This window comes from Mastomys coucha, unplaced genomic scaffold (assembly GCF_008632895.1).
Source record: "Mastomys coucha isolate ucsf_1 unplaced genomic scaffold, UCSF_Mcou_1 pScaffold1, whole genome shotgun sequence".
Taxonomy (NCBI): Eukaryota; Metazoa; Chordata; class Mammalia; order Rodentia; family Muridae; genus Mastomys; species Mastomys coucha.
Genome location: NW_022196891.1, coordinates 59,775,158 through 59,798,174, shown reverse-complemented (window position 1 = coordinate 59,798,174; position 23,017 = coordinate 59,775,158). Strand labels below are relative to the sequence as shown.

General features: G+C 41.4%; 1 protein-coding gene across 6 annotated transcripts in view; it reads left to right on the top strand.

Moving 5' to 3' along the window:
- Nucleotides 1–23,017, top strand: part of Dnm3 (dynamin 3) — a 486,761-nt gene that overhangs the window by 136,361 nt on the left and 327,383 nt on the right. For all 6 annotated transcript variants that reach the window (XM_031387157.1, XM_031387138.1, XM_031387130.1 and 3 more), the window contains exons 5-10: nt 4,126–4,224; nt 4,808–4,968; nt 6,076–6,218; nt 11,464–11,599; nt 13,660–13,727; nt 16,850–16,988. In XM_031387157.1, coding sequence (XP_031243017.1) covers nt 4,126–4,224; nt 4,808–4,968; nt 6,076–6,218; nt 11,464–11,599; nt 13,660–13,727; nt 16,850–16,988 — 746 coding nt within the window. The remainder of the gene's footprint in view (nt 1–4,125; nt 4,225–4,807; nt 4,969–6,075; nt 6,219–11,463; nt 11,600–13,659; nt 13,728–16,849; nt 16,989–23,017) is intronic.

Below are 23,017 nucleotides of genomic sequence, written 5' to 3'. Positions count from 1 at the left end.
TTTATTTCACCCCGACCCCACCTAAACCTAAACCATGCACAAACTGAAGTAATATAATTTAATAAGTATGTTTTTAATTTTTCTGTGTATATTTTTGTATTCCTTCTATAATGACTATTTTTTATTGTTGTTATTTAACTGTGTACTCTGTTCCAGATTGCTTTCCCGGCAACTGATAATGTTGGCTCGGTTTTGCTCCAGTTCTTAATTAGATGTTTAGTAGCACACATGAATGGAAGAAATGGCAACATCCTCATAATAAATCACTGTGTACTGGCAGCGGGCCTAGGTGGCACGGAAGAATTTTATCATGGAACTACTTCTCTACAACTTGTATTTCAACTTCTGTATGATCCTGATAAAAATAGATAACAGCGTTTTCATTAAGTTATTTGGCTCATAAACTAAATTCCTACTGTGTTTACCACCTATATGAATGACTTAATACACACACACACTCTCGCATATATATGCACACATATGTACATGAGTGCATATGCACATGTACATGCACGCACGCATATGCATACATACATGCATGCACACATATGCATACGTACATGCAAGCACACATGTGCATGCCCACCATGTGGAGGTGTCTTGCTCTGAATGGTTGTGGTTTTGACCTGTAGCCAGCTCTTCACTCACCCCTGAAGACACCTCTTCCTAAGTGGGAAACCATGCCCATGTCCAGGATTCTGACTTGCAGCCAACCCCTAGTTCTGTCTATAGAGAAGTGGAACTAGATGTTCCGACTAAACTGTTGAAGAACACAGCTCTCACTTGTGGAATCTGGGAACTGAGGTGCAGGAGAATTAGTGTGATTAAACATGGAACCAGGTTGTTGGATTTAGCGAACTCCAGCTCCACGGGTAGAGGCTGTGCCCCCCACCCCCCATACACGCACAATGTATTTTCCTCTCATTCTTCCTCAACCTGTGTCATTGTAACTCATATGGTTTTCGTTTTGAGTTCCTAATGAGACTGGCACAGGATCAGGGATCAACAATGTGTTTTGTTTTATGCAGGTCTTTAAATCCCCAGGGGCATGCCTCAAAAGCCTTTGAAATCTCTCTTGACAATGGCTTTTTGATATCCATCAATGCAGGCCTTGGTTCTGCCAGCAGGAGTTCATTCATTGATTATTTTAAGCTGCCTATTTGTGGAATCAAACGTGAAGAAAAAGAAAATAGGCCTCTTCTCCATTTCCGATACACCATGTCACTAAGAGAGAACTTGGCTGTCTTTTCAGAAATACAGTAGGAAAGAAATGCTTTAGGACAAGCTTTTAAAAATTAAAATTCTTCATGTATATTCCTTGAAGTCACACACATACATTTGCATTACGATATATTTAGTATAATATATATGTATACACATACATATATATTTATATATTTAATAGAATCATATATATATTTGATAGAATCATATATATTTGATAGAATCAAATATATATACATATATACACACACACACACACACACACACACACACACACACACACACACACACATATATATCTATATCTTTGACTCCGTCCCTCCCGATTGCGGATCTCCCTGGAGTACCCACTCACCCTAGATAGCTGTTGCAGTTGACATTTGCCTTTCTGTCTTGATACAGGTCTATATTGCTACTTCTCAATATTTAAAAGCTTTGAATTTTTTTTAAAGTTTTTTTTGATATTTTTTAATTCGATATTTTCTTTATTTACATGTAAATTTCTCCTTTCCCAGTTTCCCCTCCAAAAAACAAAGAAGCAGACAAAAACAACAAAAACAAACCCCTGTTGCCTCTCCCCTCCCCATGCCTGCCACCCCACCTTCTCCCACTTATTGGCCCTGGCATTCCCCTACACTGGGGCACAGAACCTTCACAAGCTTTGAATTTTTATTTGACTTTGTAGTGTGGAGGAAGAAAACTTAAACATCCTTACTTACATCACTCTCCCATATTTACATGCTCTTAAACAGAGATGCATATTTGATTCTAAACCCAGGTGGAGTTTGATGAAGCCATAGTGAGTTATTTTATATTTACTTAAAATCACACATGATATATGCATACATATTTAATTAAAATTATGCCACTTGAGGAGACAGTGCTTCTCCCCAAACCTCAGGGGCTCGCATGGAAAACCCTTGAATCTACTGGATAAAGGAATTCAAGAGGCCCCTCCCACCCCCCTAAAAACAACACAGGCTATTGCCACTGGCCTTGGTGCCTTCCAGGAAAGGGGGATGCAACCCTACTGCTGAAGATAGCATGCAACTCCTTGTTCTCATTTCTTCTTCAAATTACCCCCTTGTTTTATAGGGTACCCACTGTACTAGGTACCTAAAAAAAATAAAAGGAGCTTAAGTAGTCTGGGATTTTGCAAGACCGTAGTACTTTTTTTTTCTTCTGTCACATTTATTGATAAATTAGAACCTAGGTTGTTTTTTGTTTTTTTTTTTCTGAGTTTTGAAACGGCATCTCTGCTGCTTTAGGGTTTTCAGTTTGCTTCTGAGAAGGCTGAGATGGCCGTGACTCCCATCCGTTTCCATGCGGCTTCCTTTTTCAACGCAGCTGGCAGAATTTCTGGAACATTCTGTTTCTAGTGGTTTGAAATCTGACACTGATGTGACAAATTGCTTATGTTCTCACTTTGTGCTGGGCACTCCCTGAGTTCATTCAACTTCTAAAATCATACCTTTCACTTCTGGGACACTTTTCTTGAGTAGGATCTTCTCAGTGCCACACTGTTTCTGCCTGGGCTCTCCTCTCTGGGACATGAACTGTTCAGGCATTGTGTCTTCATAGGCATTTATTTTTGTTTTTAAAGGTATTTTCCTGCATATTCATCAGCCTCATCTTCTGACCACTGCTCTAACATTGTTGCCTCTGCTTCATCTGAGCATGTCTATGATGTTTGATTCTTTACAAACCAAAGACTTCTTTCACAGCAAGGATACTAATAAAAAACAATGAAATTTCTGTCTCTTCCATCCTTTGCTTTGTGTATGTAACCTGTACAGTTACAATGCTATATGACAACTTTGTCATTCATGGTAGGATGCACATGTATGAGAGTGGTCTCGTGAGATCACCATGGAACTTCAAAATCCTTAGAGCCCCGTGACACCATTGCCTTCTCACCACCACAGTGAAACTCCTTCCTCATGTTTGTGGTGATACTGCTGTGGCTATGCCCACTCCTCTGTCCATGTAAGGAGGGCATCAATCACATATGCACATAAAGCTTGGTAATGGTGATAGTTGACTGTGTTACTGATTTATTTACTAAGAGCTATTTTCTTTCTCCTCCTAGTCATAAAAAGTGCTGTGGGGGCTGGGTTACAGCTCAGTTGGTAGGGTGCATGCCTTGCCTCACAATTCCTGAGTTTGAGCTCCAGAACTCACATGCAAAAAGCCAGGCATCGTGTTGCGACCCCAGTGCTGTGAAAGCAGAAATAAATGAATTCCTGGGACTTGCTTAGCCTACTTAGTTCTAGGCCAAGAAAGCTTATTAGTAGAGAAAAAGAGAGGAGGCTCAATGGTTCCTGAGGAGCAATACCTGGGGTTGTTTCTGGATGTCCCCATGCACGAACACACACGAACATGCATACCTCTACACATATTTGCATACACACACATCAAGCATAAAACCTTATCCCATCTTAGAGTGGCTGCAGGCTAGTTGCATTTTTTGCTTACACCAGGAGGCCCCATTGAGACACTTCACTGTGCCTCCTACTTTATATAAATATACTCTATGATAATTGCATCGCACAGTGATGAAGTCTACATACAACAGATCTCTCAGAATAGGTCCCTGTGATTAAATGAAACCTGGCTGTATTTAGATGTCCTTTTGTGATGTGACTGATTTTCTTTCTTGCATGGAGAATAATTATCTCCTGGATAAGTGGGTTTGTAAGCCCCCCCCCCCTTTATCACACAGATAATCAGGAGGCTTGTGTGACCGCAGACTGGAAGCCAAGAGAGCTTCAGAGAAACAGAGATGAGAAAGGCCTGCATTACAAGCCTCACATGTAGGGCTGAGACATATAAGCTCCTAGAATGGGTTAGGATTTTTTTTTTCAAAGTGTATAGTGAGAATTGTGTTTGTTTATGATACAGGTCTGAGGACCATTGGCGTTATCACCAAGCTGGATCTCATGGATGAAGGAACGGATGCCAGGGATGTACTAGAGAACAAGCTGCTGCCTCTTCGCAGGGGTAATGTACTGTGGTTTCTCCAGGCCTGCCTTTTATAAAATGGCAGAGAAATGACTGGCAAGCCACAGGGGGGCGGGGGGGCTTGGCTTTCTTCTTCCTCTGTTAAAAGGGAGTGATTTATTGTTAGCTATACTTTATATGGAATGGCACACTGCTTCCAAGTGTTGTATTAAAGAACATTTCAAGAAGAGAACTATGTCTTAAAATAACAGGAATAGGAAAACTGGGAAAGGAAGGAGCTCAAAGGAGGGTTATAAATATTCATCACAGGCTACATAAATATACAGCATTTTGTTTTAAGTCTGATGTTTACTTGCCTACTATATGATATAACAGTTGAGATATAGTTTCTTAAAGTGTGTAGAGCTTTAAAAAGTGAAGGATATTATTCTGTTGATGTCAACAATCTATCAGTAGTCAAATCAGTGGCATTTATTGACCAGCGAGGTTTTGGATGGAATGTTGTAAGAAGATACAGGCTTTAGGCCTCAAAACTAATTTTGCCTGGTAGAGAGCCTTGAAGTTTGTCTAGAATAAATGGCAGGAAGTATGCCAAAACCCGTGGGTTTGTGTTTTGTTTCAGGCTACGTGGGGGTGGTCAACAGAAGCCAGAAGGACATAGATGGAAAGAAAGACATTAAGGCAGCCATGTTGGCAGAAAGGAAATTTTTTCTTTCTCACCCGGCGTATAGACACATTGCTGACCGTATGGGGACCCCACACCTCCAGAAGGTCCTGAATCAGGTAAAATTATTCTTTTAAGCAGTAAGTATGATTATGAAAGGTGTAGATTGCCGGAATTAACATTTCTTACTATAAAATTTTATTTTGCTCAGGTAAGATTCACTTTGCTTTTGGTGATAATTTTCAACACTAATTATTTAGACCCACACACTTACCTTTCTCACTGAAATGAATCCACCTCAGTCTTGTCGATAGTATCCACAGAAAAACACTCTGATTTAGGAACAGTGAACAGTAGACGCTGCGTGTGAGCATGCACTCCCTCACAGTATGCAGTATCTTAAGTTAAACTTACACGGCTCTGACAAGGTAGTCTCATAGGATCTGCTTCAAATGTCCAGCCGTGATGGTTAGGTTAGATTCTTCCTTCAACTCTTTTATGGTTTTATTAAATCTTTATTGGTTTTTTAATTTAAAATATTGAAACAATAAATCTTGATGAAGTAGTCATTGATTTCCACTAACCTAAACCACCTTTCCCAGATAACTCACTCACTCGAAATAAATAGATTTGGACTTGGCATCCAGCCTACGCTCTTCTGTGCATCACATACATCATTCCCATAAGTCCTCAGCACACTTCCTTAATGTATCTTCTTTCCATAAGGGAGTTGAACATCTTGGCAAGCATGGGTAGGCAAGAATGCAATCATTGAACGCAGGCTTCCTTCCTAAGTTTCCATTGCATTTGACTTACATTGTGAGTAGCTTCTGTCACAAATATCCTAACAGTTTCGATATGAACTCTTCTTTATTAACGTGGTCTGCCAATAAGTCAGTTATAAATACCCCAGTTATAAATACTCCTTGAAGGAATCAGAGGAAGCTGTCACGGTAACAGTAGTTGAGCTACTTGGACAAAACAACTGAGGAAGTGTTAGAAAACAAAGACCAATAACATACTTTTAAGCAATGTAATGGACTACCATAAAATTCATGCTTTTTAATTAAGGGAAAATGAGCGTTTAGAAGCCACGGGGCAGCATTTGGCTGTATCATTTAAGACACCAATACATTTTAAACATCTATACAAGTTGGCCGTGTAAGAACCACAATATTCTTCCACCATGCTTATACACATGTCTGATTTTGCTGTGTTTTATTTAGCAACTTACCAACCATATTCGAGATACCCTGCCCAACTTCAGGAACAAGCTACAGGGACAGCTGCTCTCCATAGAACATGAAGTAGAAGGCTTCAAAAACTTCAAACCGGAAGACCCCACAAGGAAGACCAAAGCACTGCTGCAGTGGGTCACCTCTCTCTTCCTCTGTTCGTTTGAAACTGCTTGCCAGGCCTGAGTATGCTCGCCATGTTGCTTTCTGGAAGTAGCAAGGAGCGCAGCTGAGGCTCTGTGTATTATACAGTGACCCTTGAGTCACTCTGTCTTCTCAAGGAACACTTGCTGATTTTACACTTATTACAAAGTTAGCTAGTTGTTCATCTCCATGGATTCTGTCAGGGAGCATTTCCAGCAGTGGTAACTCTGCAGGGTTTTTCTCTCTTAGCCTCGGAAGTCAGTAGAGATGAGCATATCTCTTCTATTTTATAGCTATATCTATATAGATGTTGCTTTACTATCTTTGTTTCCAATTTTCACATGATTTGTCCCTGTGTCTATCTCAGGAGAATAAAAGGTTTACTCAAAAGTGATTACATTTCAATTTCCTTTCCCTTTCTGGTAATGGTTTTAATATGGCTGTTTAAACTTCAAGCATTAAAAACTCAAGCTGGGCTTTTATGCCCTCATAATCTGTCCATCTTCATGATCTTCCCATCCCTCCTTTATTCTTGGGGTAGTTGAAAATACGATAGCAGAGTCGGTAGAGAACACTGACTCCTTTCATCTCTCCTTTGACCCCTGTAGACTCCACTTCTCTCTCCATCCTTGTATATCAACTTGCACTAGGTCTCTCTCAACTAGAAGTTCTAGCATTCCTATATACCATCAATGATGATAGCTGATATCTCTTAAACTACTATTATTTGTTATTTATTTATATTTGTGTGTATTATTTTATATATACACATGCATATGCATTGTGGACATGAATGTGTGTGAGGGTGTGTGTGTGTGTGTGTGTGTATGTGTGTGTGTGTGTGTGTGTAGGTCGAAGGTTAACATTGGATATCTTCTTTAATTGCTCTCTACCTTATTTTTTTGAGACAGTATCTCTCATTGAACCAGGAGCTTATCAATTTAGCGAAACTAGCTAACAAACCCAAGGGAGACTCCTATCTTCCCTGCTCCAATAGTGGGATTGTAGGTGCATGGTACTGGGCCTGGCTTTTTAAGTAGGTGCTAGGGGTCTGGACTCCTCTTACTTGTGTGGAAACATTTTAGCAACTAAACCATTTCCCTGTCTGATTTTGTGGCACCTTTATTTCTTGCACCTCAAAGCAAAATTTAATTCCTTTATTGTTCATTCAACCACTCTGTAGAATGTAAGATTCCTTTCTTCCCGCATCTTCACTGAATGTGTATGTACAAGTTTCATGGCTGGCAGTGAGAAAGACAAGAATTAAACTCAGTCCAATCTGACTTGTTTAGCAGTGCTGGGCCAAAATTCAGGAGTCTGACACCAGGTAGTTTATTTTAGTCATATTTAAGCACAGCACAAATTTGGAATGTTTCCTGATAACAATGAGTTGAGTCCCATGTGTACAACAATGCTTAAGACGTTTGTATATATATATATTTCCTTTGGAAATATATATACATATATATATATACACACAAAGTTTATATATATACACACACATATGTATATATATATGTGTGTGTGTACATATGTGTGTGTATATATGTGTGTATCTTTATATGTGTGTGTGCTTATGTACATATGTATATATATTTCAAAGTATATTCATACATACATACACACACACACACACACACACACACACACACACACATGGCCTTTTCCATAAAGACGAGTTCTGTTGAGTCAGGAACACTGATCAAGATAAGGATAAGGGTCTGGGGAGAATTACTGAGGTAAACAGAATGCCCATGGGAGGCAGGATTAGCCTGGCCCTAAGATAACAGAAGTTACGAAAGCTGTATAGTTGTTGGAAACTACAAGCTGTATAGTTGTTGGGAACTACAATCTCTTATAAGGATGGATTTTATGAACTGAGAAGCAATGCTCAAGATTTAGGGATGGTGGGAAGTCTGGGATAAACAGACATATTATTTGGGTGAAGCCTGGCCCTACAGATAACAAAAGATCACCAGGTCGTAAACTAAATCCTTTCCCAGAATTCCGTGTGGAATGGCAAACATCTCCTTCCTTTGAAGAGACAAGCCTGCAAGTTTAACTTTTCTGCCTTTTTCAGTCCTTATCTGTGTGCACAAGGACCTCTGAGCCCCTACACTTCCCAATAGTTTCTTCCTTGTATTTGTCTTATTTCTTCCTTATTTGGTGAGATTTGGCTTCCTGTTCTAGGAACTTCTTTCCACTGTAGTCCAGCTTTAGCCTGGATAACGACTTCCTGGGATGAGCACCCACATGGACAGCAATGCCATTAGCATTTTTCTGCTGTGCCCATTCAGTGGAGATGACATATTTCTTCTTGTAAGCCTGGGCTACTTTACCAACCTGATGACTTCTGTAGTGTCCTCCTACAACTTGAACTACATTGTCCATTGAGATGGGCATAGATCTAGCATTACCCTAATGTTGTAGCTCTTTGGAAAGAGTCAGAGCATTACATTACTGTCACAGCTCTTTGGAAAGAGTTGAGGGACATAATCTTCCTTCAAATGCACAAGGATGCATCAAAATGCATTCTACAGTTCTTGCTTTAGTCCGAAGTCACAACAGTACAAAGTTGGTGGTTTTCAGTTTTTCTTTTTCTTTTTAAAAAGAGATCTCCAAATATTCAAAAAGTTTCAGTGACATCTTAATTGCATCATGCTGCCTTTTCTCTTAAAATAATACCGTGACAAAGATGAATTATTTTTTTAAGAGTAGAATGATTTCCAAGTTTATTTGTTTCTCCTTGCCTTTGGTTAAGCTCTTATAAAAATTCTTCAAGTTATATAGAAAAGAAATGTATTTATATTGAGATCATGCATCACTATCTCTACATCTATCTGAAGCTAGGACACAAAGGCTGGTCCTTGCCTTGCCGTCATGGGTCTTAACTGCAGAATATTCTACCATTAGATGGTTGACTAGCCTGTTGATTCATCTTCTTTCTGCATGTGCTCTTGTCTTCCGGGAAGGTTTCTTCTCTCCCTCTTCTTGCCATCTTTCCATGCACTGTACTCAGGCTTTGGTTCTGCATTACCTACCATGCAGTCAACAATGAACGTGACACTTTGTACTTAAGAAGAGGATCTTCGAGACAAGCATATAAATGATGAATTGTGTTAGATGCTAATAAATGCTGTTGATCATAAGTAGAGAATGATGGAGCCCATAGGAGGAGTCGGGTACATATGAAGAGAGGCACTAATTCCCAGATGGAAATGATGCTCAAGGCCCTGAAGTATGAGGGGTGTATGTTAGGTTTAAGGAGGAGAGTAAGAGAAGAGAGTGGACACAGGGACTCAGGGAAAGCTTTTTCCAATACTTCCAAGTGGAGGGTGTGGGAAGAATTGACAGAGATGAATTTTGTAAAAATTTCTAGTGTTTTAATGCACATACCTCAATTTTCTAGGCACTTAATAAAAAACATTAAAAACAACAGATACCTGAGCATGGCTAAATAATTTATAATTATTTTGACCTACTGTACCCAATCTATTTTTGACAATAAAAATATACAAGTTTCAGAAGATCCGAAAAAAATTTTTCTATTAGATTTAAAATTTTTTTTTGTTTTGTTTTGTTTTTTGTTTTTTGTTTTTCGAGACAAGGTTTCTCTGTGTAGCCCTGGCTGTTCTGGAACTCACTCTGTAGACCAGGCTGACCTCGAACTCAGAATCTGCCTGTCTCTGCCTCCCAAGTGCTGGGATTAAAGGTGTGCGCCACCACTGCCCGGCTTAGATTTTGAATTTAAAAGTAGTAGTTCTAATATATCAGAATTAGAATCTCTAAACCAAGTGATCATCACAAATGGGAATACTTTTTTCTTCTCTTTTTTTATTTTCATCAGTTGGCTTAACATAGTTAATTTAGTTACAGGACATATATTTATTAAGCATTTCTTAGATATTGCCCTTACAGTGCGTGCCCTTGCCCTCCAGGGAGCGGCTGACAGGGAAGCAGGCAGTGGTGATATGGTCTGATAAGTACTGTTAGAAAGAGACTGAAGAAGCAGAGGATCCCTTCATCTGGGCAGTGGTAGATGATGGTAGGAGCTGAGGACCACTGATCATGATGGGTTTCTCAGAAGAATTAATACCTGAGCTGATTCTTGGGAACAGAAGGAAATTAGCCAAGGAGGAAATGGAGTTAGTGGCGCTGTAAATACTCAATGTACATACAAAAATACAAGGACACGGTACATTTGGGGACTGGAGAGTAGATTCTTTGTGTTTGGATCAGATGGTGCACATCAGTGAGCAAGAGATCAGCCTCAAGAACAGCCAAGGCCACAGCACAAAGAATCCTACATAATGGGTTAACTCAAACTGTGGGAACCCACTGAAAAGCAAGCTGGACTGCTTATAAGGGTCTGTGATGGCAGGTGTGTGTGGCTGTGTCAGTGTAGGGTCTGACCTGGACAGAATCCTAAGATCAGGATGGAAACCCAGAGGTACCTTAGCAATCCAAGAACGGGTTGCTGAGGGTTGAGCCAAGGTAGGGGAATCGGCAGGCTCCAGACTGAGAGAAGGAAAGCAGGCTAAGCAGTTCACGTTTCAGGTGTTTTGATCTGAGACAGCTAAGAGAAAATATATGTCTGGCACGTGATTGAATATGCAGGCCAGGGACTCCTATGAACTGTGGTATCTGAAGGTGGGGGAACCTGTGTCTTGATGACTTTTGAAGCTCTGGCCTCCCATAGAGCACCCAGCACACAGTTGTAGGATGAGGAGGGTGGACTGAGGTGCCATACTGGAGGAAGAAAAGGAGCCTGTGTTGTGTGTGTGTTGGGGGGAGTAGGTGGGTAGATGTGTGTGTAGATGTGTGTCTGTGCTTGTGTGGGGGTGTCTCAGTGGGAGGAGGTGGGAGTTGGCAGGCATGGTGTCACAGGAGTGGAGGTTCACTTGACTAGTCTACTTAAGATTTATTACATAACTTTTAAAATCCAAGTGTTCCTTAAATACCATTTCATGTTATAATCACAATGGACACAACCCATTTAAGGAGAACGATATTTAAAATATTTACTCTAGTTAAAATGTGTAAAATAAATCTCCTGTTCCTGCAACGGCCTCCCCATAGCCAAATGAGGCACAGTGCTAACTCAACCAGTAGGTGTCACTAAGAACACCAGGAAGGGAGTCTAAGCTGCACCCTTAGTAAAATCAGGCAAGGACAGGAGAGCCCTGTGATGTTAACCAATGTTAACCTCGGTTTATTTCTCTTTCTCAATTCTAGGATGGTCCAACAGTTCGCTGTAGATTTTGAGAAGAGAATTGAAGGGTCAGGTGATCAAGTAGACACCTTAGAGCTCTCTGGCGGTGCTAAGATCAACCGCATTTTCCACGAACGCTTTCCTTTTGAGATAGTGAAGGTTTGTAACCAGTGCTCTTTTCTCCCTTTGTCCCACTTCATTCCCTGTTCTCTTTTGCAGCTTTCTTGATGTACTGTGATGTATCACAGGACCAACAGAGTCCTTGGAATAGACTCCTTTGTACTTGAAATATTCTTTTCTGATTTCAGTAAGCTCAATAGAAATTACTTCAAGAAACAATACTTCAGTTTTCCATGATATCTATCAGTTGTCTAATTTAAAATATTTTTGAGACTCCCCTATTGGCCAAAGTCCTAGTGACCAAGACAGAAAAGGGTTGAATTTATTTAGTGAGGCAAATGAAAAAAAGTAGACACCATAAGAAAAATTCAAGTGTCGTTACGGTGGCATGATACAAAAGTTCCTTTCCATGGGATATTTAGAGAGGTTCCCTATGAGTGACGAAGAGCATATTATCCATGACCAGCATGGCACAAAGACATCAGTATTGTGAAAGGCCTGGTGAGAGGCTCGCTTAGGGAAGAAGCTGTGTGTCCAGGGCTCTCCTGGCTGCAGTTGTTCATGGTTTACAATGGAAAGCAAGAGGCAGACTTAACACGGGGGTTTGTGATCTAATTGGGCTGGTCATCTCCAAAGAGAACTGTGCCTGCTGGATCACTAAGGGACAATCAGTAGATGTGGTAAAGAAGAGGAGGGCCTGACCAGAGATGAATGGACCGTGTTTTCTGCCCAAAGCTTTCTATAATCTCAGGAGTCTCTTAGAGACAAAGAAAGCAAAATTACAAACACATGGCTGGGCACATAGTCTTGGGAGGGATCTTGTACAAGGAGGAAGTTCTGAAATATACGTTTTTAAAGCTTCCCAGTTAAAGTGATGCAAGGAGAAAGAATGGAGAGAAATGAATGACTGTGGGAACTTAGGGGTGAGGTTGACAGGCTTGGATCAATTCAAGAGATAGGAACCAGAGGTTCAAAATCACTCCTCAAGGTTTGTCTCTTGCCATTGAGTGAATGATGGTGCCCATCAGATGAGGGGTCTGAGGGAAAGTGTCACTGTGTAGGAAGGAAACGAGAGTTGTTTGCTGGAACTGATCACTCAGTAAGGCAGCTGAGTAGGGACCATGCCGCTTGCCTCAATATGAGGAGGCGAATGTTTATGTATTGGTGTGGATAAATAGATCATTTTATTAAAATGTGCTAAGTAAAGTGACAAACTTCAGCGTAGGGTGCTATGGAAACACCACCCACAGACATGAATTCCAGTCCAAGCATGCAAGGGAGCCAGCCATCTGAGCTGAGTTTGGAAGGATGAGTAGCTAGTTAAGCAGGAAGAGGTGGGGAAAGGGGGCGCAAGTGTTCATGACACGAAGGAAGGAATGACAAAGACCCTGAACCCTGAAGCCACAGCATATGATAGAAGCTTAGAGCAAGTCATTACTCTGAGATATAGAGACCCTAAGGGAGGAGATGGACCGCAAGCGAGGCTGGAATGGCTGCATCCCCATCAAAGCTGGATCCGCTGCTCTCTGGATGTGCCTTTTGGGACTAAGTTCTATGACACTTTGATCCTACTTCCAAGTAGTGCCTAGGACTTCTGGGAAATATTTATATAGCAGTGCATCCTGTGTTGGCTTCGTAAGGTATTATTAATTTCCTCTTATAAAGAGGTCTTATGGTCAGGTGGTTAAAATGGCCAGAAAGAAAAGACAGCTGTGTCGTGGCCACCCATCAGAAGATAGTCTCATCTATGCATTCTCCTGTGGCTTCCACTTTAGAACATTCAGCAAAAAAATTAATTCTGTGTTTCAAATGAGTGGCTGGGTTTATGTCCAGGAGGTATTCCCTATGCACAGCACTCCTCATATATAACAGAGTTAAAAAATAAAACCCTCTGATCCACTGGAACTTCCAGAAATCCCCAGTGTTCTATGTGGCCTTGAACTCTGTATAAACAGATGTTTTGGCCATCTGGGTTTAGCTTACAAAAGACATGAGTATCCATTTATTAATAACAGTAAGGTTATCCTCATTCTATACTATTCAATAATATTATCCGAAAGAATTAAGTGTCATAACTGTGGCTTGCTTTGCATCTGCAGATGGAGTTCAATGAGAAAGAACTGAGAAGAGAAATAAGCTATGCAATCAAAAACATACATGGGATCAGGCAAGTGATCCACATTTTTTCCTGTCTTCAAGCTACCCAAAGAAAATGAAAATTTCAAACGGCCAGTAAAGTTGTTTTTCATCATCAGAAGAAAGGAGAGAGTTAGAAGTCAGAAAAAGCAAAATCTTGGTTTTTTACTTAGTGCTAATTTTCTATACTGCTAGAGAGATTTTAGCAAAGATGATGATGACAACAATGATGGTGGTGGTGGTGGTGGTGATGATGATGGTGATGATGATGATTATAAAAACCTTTCTGTACCTTTGGCCTATAGTCTTCCCAATAAGAACTGAGCATTCTACTCATCTCTGGGTAGGTGAACAAGACTCTGTTTGTTCTCTAACTGAGGCAGGGGTGTGTGTGGAGGGGAGGAGTTGCTCATGTAAGATGTTCATAAGCAGTGGAGAACTGGCAGAATAATTTGAGTTGTGGAGAGAAATTGGGAAGGACGAAGAAGGGTAATTAGTTTTCAATGGAACCATTCCTATGTAATGAATAATTTCAATCACAATGTGATGTGTGCCTATATTTGTATTTGTGTGTATGTGTGTTTGTGTGAGTGTGTGCATGTGTGAGTGTGTGTGTGTGTGTGTGTGCATGTAAGCATGCAGATACGTAGGTACATGCATATGAAGAACTTGTGCCGTGGGCCTGAAGGGTGGAAGACAATAATGCAGTGTTGGGGAAGGAAGAATGGCAGGAGTCAAGCAGAGAGAGGGCTGGGTACATCTGGTCTTAGAGAAGCTAGGGCTTTGCATTTTGACTGTTGCGGGTGGTGTGATCAGGAGACTGGAGTGACAGGAGCAAGAATATGGCCTGGAGTGAGCTAGAAACTGAATTTCATCTCATTAAGAGTAGTGTTATTCTCTTAGTTTGTATCTTAGTATTCTTAGGCTTTAGATAACAAATCCACATAGAGAATGTAGCTTATCAATAACGAAACCTTTCTCTCGTGGTTCTGGGGGCTGACATTACAAGGTTTCCCCAGCTTGAGCTGTCAGGTGAGGGGCTTCTTCCAGTTTGTATATCACTCAACTCTTGCAGTGCCTGTACATGTCCTACACAAGGAGGAACAGCAAGCTCTCTGATCTCTTTCCATGAGATACTAGCCTCATTCCTGAAAAGTCTCATCCTTACAAGCTAGCTTCTTGTCAGAGGCCCTATGTCATAATGTGGCGACATCAAGTATACAGGGCTTTAACATATAGACCTCAGGGGAAACAAACATGCACATTCAGCCCATAGTGATATAGCCTAGAATTAGGATATAAATTACTTTAAAACACATTGCTTGAGCCCATGTAGAGTAAGCTAACCCCACATAGATTTCTGGTTCATGGTTCATAGGGTACCTTAAGTGAAGGAAGGGTCTCCTGTAAGGCCAGTTGTGGTTCAGCTTCTGACACAGGGCCAGGATGAGATTGTATTAGGAAGAGATTCTGAGAAGGGCCTCTCCCCCATCTCCACCTGCTGCCCATGCAGGGATTATAGGCACACACCAGCACACTAGCTTCTTAGGCACTGCAATTGAGCTGAGACCTGGATATTGGTATGGGAAACACTCAACAGTGGAATCCCACAGCTGCATTTCCCATTGTTTATAAAGCACACATAACTTCTATCCTTATATTTGCTTCCCTGATTTCCTGTTTCACACGAGAAAAGCATATAATGACATCAAATTTGATTTAATTCCAGATAAAAAGAAGATTTTGGTTCTTCTTGTTATTTGTTGATTTTATACATTAATCATTTAGGCATTGTGCATCATCTAAGTGATTGACAGCTCCTCTACAGTCACACCCTTCCTTCAGCATCCAGGGCCTTTGAGCTGAGAGCCAGCTACCTCTCTGTAGTACAGAGCCTTGCTGGAAAGAGCAGATTCTGGGGCCCCACTGTTTCACCATGCAAAAGGGAGGCTTATTTGCTAAGAGAGGACTGCTTCTGAAATCCGTTAGAGATGGTAAATGGAAACTTAGTAAATCACCTCTTGGAATCTACTGAGTGTTGGTCTCAGGACTCCCCAGAGATAGCCTGGTCCACAGATGCACATTCTCATATAAAATAGCACACTATGTACACATAACAAACACTCAGTTTTGCTATGTTTTGTGTTATCTGTAGATTACTCAAAATACCTAATGCTATATGAAAATAGTTGTTACGTGGCATTTTTGGAGAAATAATGTCAACAATACTGTCTGTAGTGTTCTGTATACACAATTTTTTTTTTCTGAAAATTTTCAGACAGTGGTTGAATCTACAAGGAACATGATGTTATGGAGGCCTGGTTATATTTGTTCCTTTGTGTTGTTTTGAAATAATGCGTTGAGACAAATTACAGCTAACATTACTTTGTAAGTTAGAAAAACATGCATGGCTATTTTGTGTGCTGTGCAGGGCATCGAGCCCAGTGTTTGGCCGAGGCTGGGCAAACACTACTCTTCTTAATGCTCGGGCATTGCTGTTAGACAGGAACTTGTATTTTAGGGTTACTAAAGATAGCATTATAATGTATGTGCACACTATGTGCATGTGTGTGTGCCAAGGTGTGTGTGTGTGTGTGTGTATGTGTGGGGTTTGTGCTGGGGTATGTTTGTGTGCTAGTATGTGTATATATGTGTGGGTGTGTGGTGTGCTGGCATATAATAAGCTTGTATGCTGGTGTGTTGCCAGTGTGTGGGTATATTGTAAGTGCTCTGGCACACTTGCACATGGAGGGCAAAGGTCAGCTTCAGCTGTCTTTCTTCAGGAACCATCTCCCTTTGATTTTGAAACAAGATCTCTTATTAGCCCTACGCTTTCCAAGCAGGCTATGGAGGCTGAACGGTGAGCCTCAGAGATCCAGGTGTACCTGCCTTCCCTCCTCTAGGATCACAGGCTCGCACCCACAGTCTTGTCTTTTTAGTGCGTGGGTGCTGAGGCTCAAACTCAAATCCTCATGCTCGCAAGGTCAGTACTTTCCTGACTGATGTGCCCCTTCACCTACTGCTAGGAGTTCAAAACTTGGTCTACTACGTGCTTAATTTAAGTCGCCTGCCAATTTAAACCCCTATTAAGGACTACTGGCTGCACTCAGCCGCTGAAACCTAATCTGCTGCTGCTCTCTTTCTTACACTCAGGACAGGGCTGTTTACCCCAGACATGGCGTTTGAGGCAATAGTCAAAAAGCAGATAGTTAAACTGAAAGGACCTTCCTTGAAGAGCGTGGACCTGGTGATGCAGGAGCTGATCAACACTGTGAAGAAGTGTACCAAGAGGGTAAGCTCGGGTTATTTAACTTCCCAAGAAGTGTCAATTCATTTACCTTTCCTGTCCCATTGCGTGGCTCTGTCTCCCTAACCCCGCTTTGTTAAAGACAGTTTGTGTCTGTGCAGGGAGAAAGACTCTGGCAAATTATGGTGGAAACTGCCTTTCAGTAAGCACAGTATTCTCTTCCATCACGCCCTGAATTAACTTTGCTTAGCGTAGAAGGTATATCTTCTAGCCACCTAATATTTTTCTTTGTTGTCTGAAACAGATAAACATCACCTTAGGACAACTGGATGAATTCCCTAAACTGATTCCTATGGTTTGTGTTTGGAGGTAATTGTTAGGAAAGGACATCATTGTCTTTGTGTGTATCGATAAAAAGTATAAAAATTCTTAGGAATTCCACTTTAGCCTACTATTCTGAAAACAAACACTATATTGGTTAAGAGCCCAGCCTCTGAGGTCTGGTAACCCAGATTCAAACATAACGTCTGACTTCTGTCTGTAGGCACCTTCTGATGCACATTCCAAGATGTCTGTCTCAACTATGTCACGCCCCCGTGCATGCGTACTTGTTTTGTATATTTACAGCACCTTTGTGTTAGGTGTCTGGAGACTTCTGGCATTATACTTACTGCTGTGAGTTATCATTGGCAAAAACCCATGTCACACATTAGCGTGCATTGGTGGTACCCTGGGGAGCACAGTTGCTTTCCCATATCATACGTAAATTAATTAGCCAGGGGAAGTAAGTACGATGATGCCTGGAGTCATACAGTAGGAATAAACAGAATGATGCCTCAGAGATCTTACAGATCCTAATACGCTGATTTGTCAGTAAGGTCTCCACAAATAGTGGCTCATCCACAAGTGGCTATTTCCCCAGGAGTCTGTATTCTGTACTTTGCATATATACTGATGCTATGGGGAACAGTTGAGGAAAGACTTCCCAGTTTGGGTGGCATCTCACTAAAGGATATGGAGAAAATGTTCTAAATTGCTAGGACTACTAGAAGGCTATTTTGAGGGGCAGGTTAGAAAGATGGCTCAGCAGTTAAGAGCACTCACTGCTCTTGCAGAGGACTGTAGCTCCATTTCTAGTATCACACGTGGTAGCTCATGACTGCTTCTAATTCTGGCTCAAGAGATCTGAAGCCTTCTTTAGATATCTTCTGAAGGTACCCACAGGTTCCCATATACATGCATGTATGTGCACACAGATAATATATTTTAAAAACTAAACTTGATTGTTTCCTCTCTCTTCCTTTGTTCCTTCATTCTTTTCTCTTCCCTCTTTTCTTTCTTTTGTTTGTTTTCTTCCTTCCTTCCTTTCTTTCATTTATTCTTTTTGTGGCAGGGTCTCTCTGTGTAGTCTTGGCTAGCCTGGAGCTTCCTATGTTCATCAGGTCAGTCTTGAACTTGTAGAGATTAGCCTCCCTTTGCCTTATGCATGCCAGAATTAAAGGTGTGGCCCACCAGAAAAAAAATTAAAGAAATCTTTTATACTGGAAAAGAGAACTAGTGATGATGGTGTTTAGGTGAAAGCAGGCCTAACCTCTGACAGTTGGTGCTGGGACCTTAAGCATTTCTGGTAAACATGTTTTTTTTTTTTTTTTTTTTTTTTTTTTTTTTTTTTGTTGCCCTTTGCTTTATGTGAGGTCCCTGGCAGTGTTTGGTACAAAGGGTGAGGGTGTGAATGTGGGTTCCAGTCTCCTGCTAGAGAAGCTCAGGTGAAGTCGACCTGTGCTTAGCAAGTAAGTCAAGTGCGTGAGACTTCTAGCCATGAATTCTGAATGAAAAGAGGCAAGGAAAGCAACGTGGTATCTTGAAGCTGAGAAGCAACCTGTGAAATGTCTTCTGTTCTTCTGGGAGCCTTGTTATCCAAATGCCCATCTCCTCTCCAGAGCAGCAAGAGCCCAAAGGGATAGGTACCGGGCATAGTAGGGCCAGAGAAAGCACACAGGGATAGGTACCGGGTGTAGTGCGGCCAGAGGAAGCACACAGGGAAGAAGCCATCTCTTACACAGCAGCACTCATTGTTGCAGAAACCAGTGAATACTCCTGCCTTGTTGCCTGTGCATCTAAAGCACTCTTGACTGGCTTCTTAACTGAGCTATAGGATTAACTATTACTGCATCCTGTTCTAGCCACCTGTACTACCAGCTTCAGCATGAAGATGTGGCCCGTGCAAAGAGCAATGGAACTGTACTGGTCCTCAGACCCCAGCTCGATTTGGTTTTACAGAATGTACTCTGATCAAATGCAAAAAAAAAAAAAAAAAAAAAAAAAAAAAAAGTTGTTTGGTTTCCCTGAAAACTTAGCAAAAGGCTTAAAGCCTCAGTAAATTGTTCGCTGTGCTTCTGGGGATGTGTGGGCAGGGTAACAGTAAAACAGTGCGTGCTGTTGGCTAGCGGCTTGTAAAAATGTGGGGTGTATCAGCATTCAGATTCCACATTCAGATTATTTAACAAGTGTGCTCGGGTTCTCCCCCTCCCCCATTAAAGAGAGCAACACTGGCAAGCACAGATGAAGGGTGCGGTTTATGTAATACAGAAGAGGCATAACTCTAATCAGTGGATCCATATGGAGAGAGTAGGCCCTGGCCTGACATCAAAAGATTGGCACATGTGTGTACGTTTATGTTTTCAGTTATATAAAGTGTTTATGGTATGTATGAATCTTTATTTATTTATTTTTTGTATCATTTCCCATTTTATCCGACTTACTGGAAAAGCAACAGTCGGCCTGGGATAAGACATCACGTTCCCAGATATCCTCTGGCTTCTATTCTTATACCTCCCCCACTTTTGAACCCCACTTTCCATTATACTTTCTGGATCAGTCTCCTGTGTATTTTTACCATCTTCTCAGAACATTCTATAGTTTGCTTTAAAAATAAAATGAAGTAAAACAAAGAAAGCCCAGATTTCTCCACGAGGTTGTTGTTTGCCCTGGTGATTTCTTTATGGATGAAAGTTTATTGGTACAATCCTAAAGAATATCCAAGGGCCTGAGATTAGGCCCTGAGTTTGCTTGCCTCTCCTCTAATGGGCCCATCATATACTTTTACCACTCTCCTGAAAAAGTCTTCCATTAAGGCCCAAATGGCACCAGTACACCCCTCCAACCCTTACTGCTGTCACCAGCAGTTCCTGTCTCCTCCCATGATGCATCAGAATTATTAGAAATTGGCTTACATTGTTCTTCCTTCGCTCACAATTCCACATCGGTGTCCAGTATCTGTGCAGAGCTCATGTCTAATGGCCAGCAGCTACAATTCTTTAATGTTGTTGGTTCCTGGGACTCCCCATTCAGTCCCTGCTCTCTGGCTCCCCTGACTTCTTGTGGTCATTGGCATCATAGGCAGATGTCTTAGAGGATGCATCCCCTAAGTCTATGGCACTCAGAACACACACAAGTGATCAGAGGGTGTGCATAATGTACTATCCTCTTTGCCTCTGAGACCTTGGATCAAAACCATAGATTGGGGACTTTAGATCTGAGAGCCCACTGTTGTGGGGACACATGGGTGAGTGAGCCACCCTTGATTTGCTCAAAGGATGGTGAAAGTATTCATTTGTCCTTACCATAGTTCCCTGAGAAGCTTGGAAACCATGTCCCCCTTTCTGGATGGATGCTGAAAAGTACTGAGTCTTATACCTCAGCACTACTTAGTAGCACTTCTCCTGTTCTTTTTCTACAGGGATGCCAGACTTAACACTCTTCTCCACAATTCCATAGGAGCCATAAATGCAGAGACTGGCTTCTTGCTTTCCAGTCCCCAAGCTTTTCTGCACTCAGAGCATCCCCCTGCCTTACTTTGATCTGTGATAAGATACCGGCTTTGGCCAAGGCTACATTCATACCTCTATCTCTACTCTCACTTCCTAAGAAAATCTACCCTTAGGAGTATGCCTTCTGGTTTTTGTTTTTGTTTTTTTTGTTTTTTGCATGATCACATTCTCTTTCACATTTCTAAGGTTGGCATATACACATAACTCAGAAAAACAAAAACAAAACCTTATCTCAAGCCTATTTACTGTTCCCCTCTCCTTCTCCAGTTAATTCTTCAACCTTTACCTAGCCCGCACTCCACCATTTATGTAGATACTTACGACCAATGTCACTCGGGGCCTGACTGCCATAACTAATAGGTCCTCTTATTCCTGAATGCCACTCTTACGATGTGACCAGCTCTCTCTCTTAGGGGCCCTCTTCCATCTTTGCCTGCTCCTTCTCTTGTTCTCAGTGACTGTTTACCTCTGCCGCCCTGCAAATGCTGGGGTCCTACCAAACTTGCTCATAGGCTTTCTTCTCTTGTCATTGTAGTTTCAGTTGGCAGATCATGTCTCCTAGCATTCAAACTACCCTTTAAACCTTAAAACACAGGTGATTCCCAAATCTACACCTCCAGAACCAGACTTCTGAAATGATGTGTATCAGTAGATTTATGAGAAAAAGTTCCACTCAGCTCATAGTTTTTATGAAGATCTAGGTCTCCATGTGCAGTGCTGGGCACGTGAGGCAGCAGTTGAGATTACATAAACCAGGAAGCAGAGACCAGGGCTAGAGCCATGGCACGTATAACTTTGAGAGGTCTGTGTCTAACCACCCAGTTCCTCCAGGCAGGGCCCTTGCTTCAAAGATACATAGCCTTCAAATTAGTGGTGCAAACTAAGGACCAATGGTTTCCACCAGAGTCTATGGGTGAGCATTACAGAGTCAATCCAGTACCCTGCTTCCCAGCTTACTACAACTATGTCATATCCTTGCATAAATTCTGAGCATTCTGCTGGTAGGCTACTGACCCTTTGACCTCTAAGCTCAATACCCTCAAACTCACCCTCTTCTATGCTGTTATCAAAGTAGCCTTTCTAAATTCAGAAATATATTTTTGTCTGTTTTATTAAAATGAACGCCCCCTTCAAGCCTTGAGCATAAAGTTTAAGTCTCTTAGGTTCACTTTTCACCATCTAATTTCCAAGCACTCGCTCAGCTATGTTTATTGTCAAACTTCTTGTTACAGCCACTGTTCACTCCCCTCTAAGATTTCTCTTGCCTTTGGCGTTTGTACATGGATTCTCTTTGTCTGGAATGTCTCCCCTCCCCTCTCTTGTCTTTCTCAGTCATTCATCATCTATAAAGACACAGCCCACTCTCCATCTTTTCCTAACTGCTTTCCTGGGGGGCCTCTGCGAGTCCTTTCCCGGCCCCGTTCCACACTCCTTTCTCCTCGCTTCAGTTGCTAACCTACGTCTGTTTTTCTCATCATGCCTGAGGTTGGGTGTGGGAATTTTGTGTGTGTTCATTTGTTCCTGGGAGCCCTCCCCTCTTGCTGATAGTTTGTTTATAACAAAGAGCTGTGTCCATTTATCTTTCAAACCCTAGAACCATCTGCAATGACTACAACTCCCTAGGAGAGACACTGTAGAAATCCTTGTTGAAAATGGACATGTTCTTAAGTTTCCGTGATGCTGAAGAAACAGGCGCCTCATTTTGAAAGAGTGTTTTTTTTTGTAGTTTCTTTGAAAATGATGACATCTGGGCAGGGGTTGTTCAAACACCTGTCTTTCTTTATGCCTTATTTTGGTACCCAACACTTTTGGCCTTAGGTCCACCATCAACCTCTTATTTTAAAATGAGTCTAATTAAAATTAAAAGTTTTTTTTCAGGTAAGAATCTTAATTAGCACTATATATGCTAACACTCCATTATCTGGCCCCTTTGAGCACAGGCATTGAGAAAGTGACTATATAATTTATCATTCAATGCAGGACATTCTTGAGACTTAAAGGGAGCAAGTAATAATTTCACCATAATTAGGAGAGTAAAACAAGACTGCTCCAGGCAGTGTAAAATGTGTAGTTATTCTGGCTACATTGTAGTTTCATACTTAAAAGCCTTGCTTTTATTTATACCCTTCATGCTGATTGCTTCATGTATAAAATCCTTTAATGTTTTTTCCCCTTTGTGCACATGAACATACATTAGCTTAAAACATGTGGGGTTTATGTGTGTGCAAACACCATAGAGCAAAG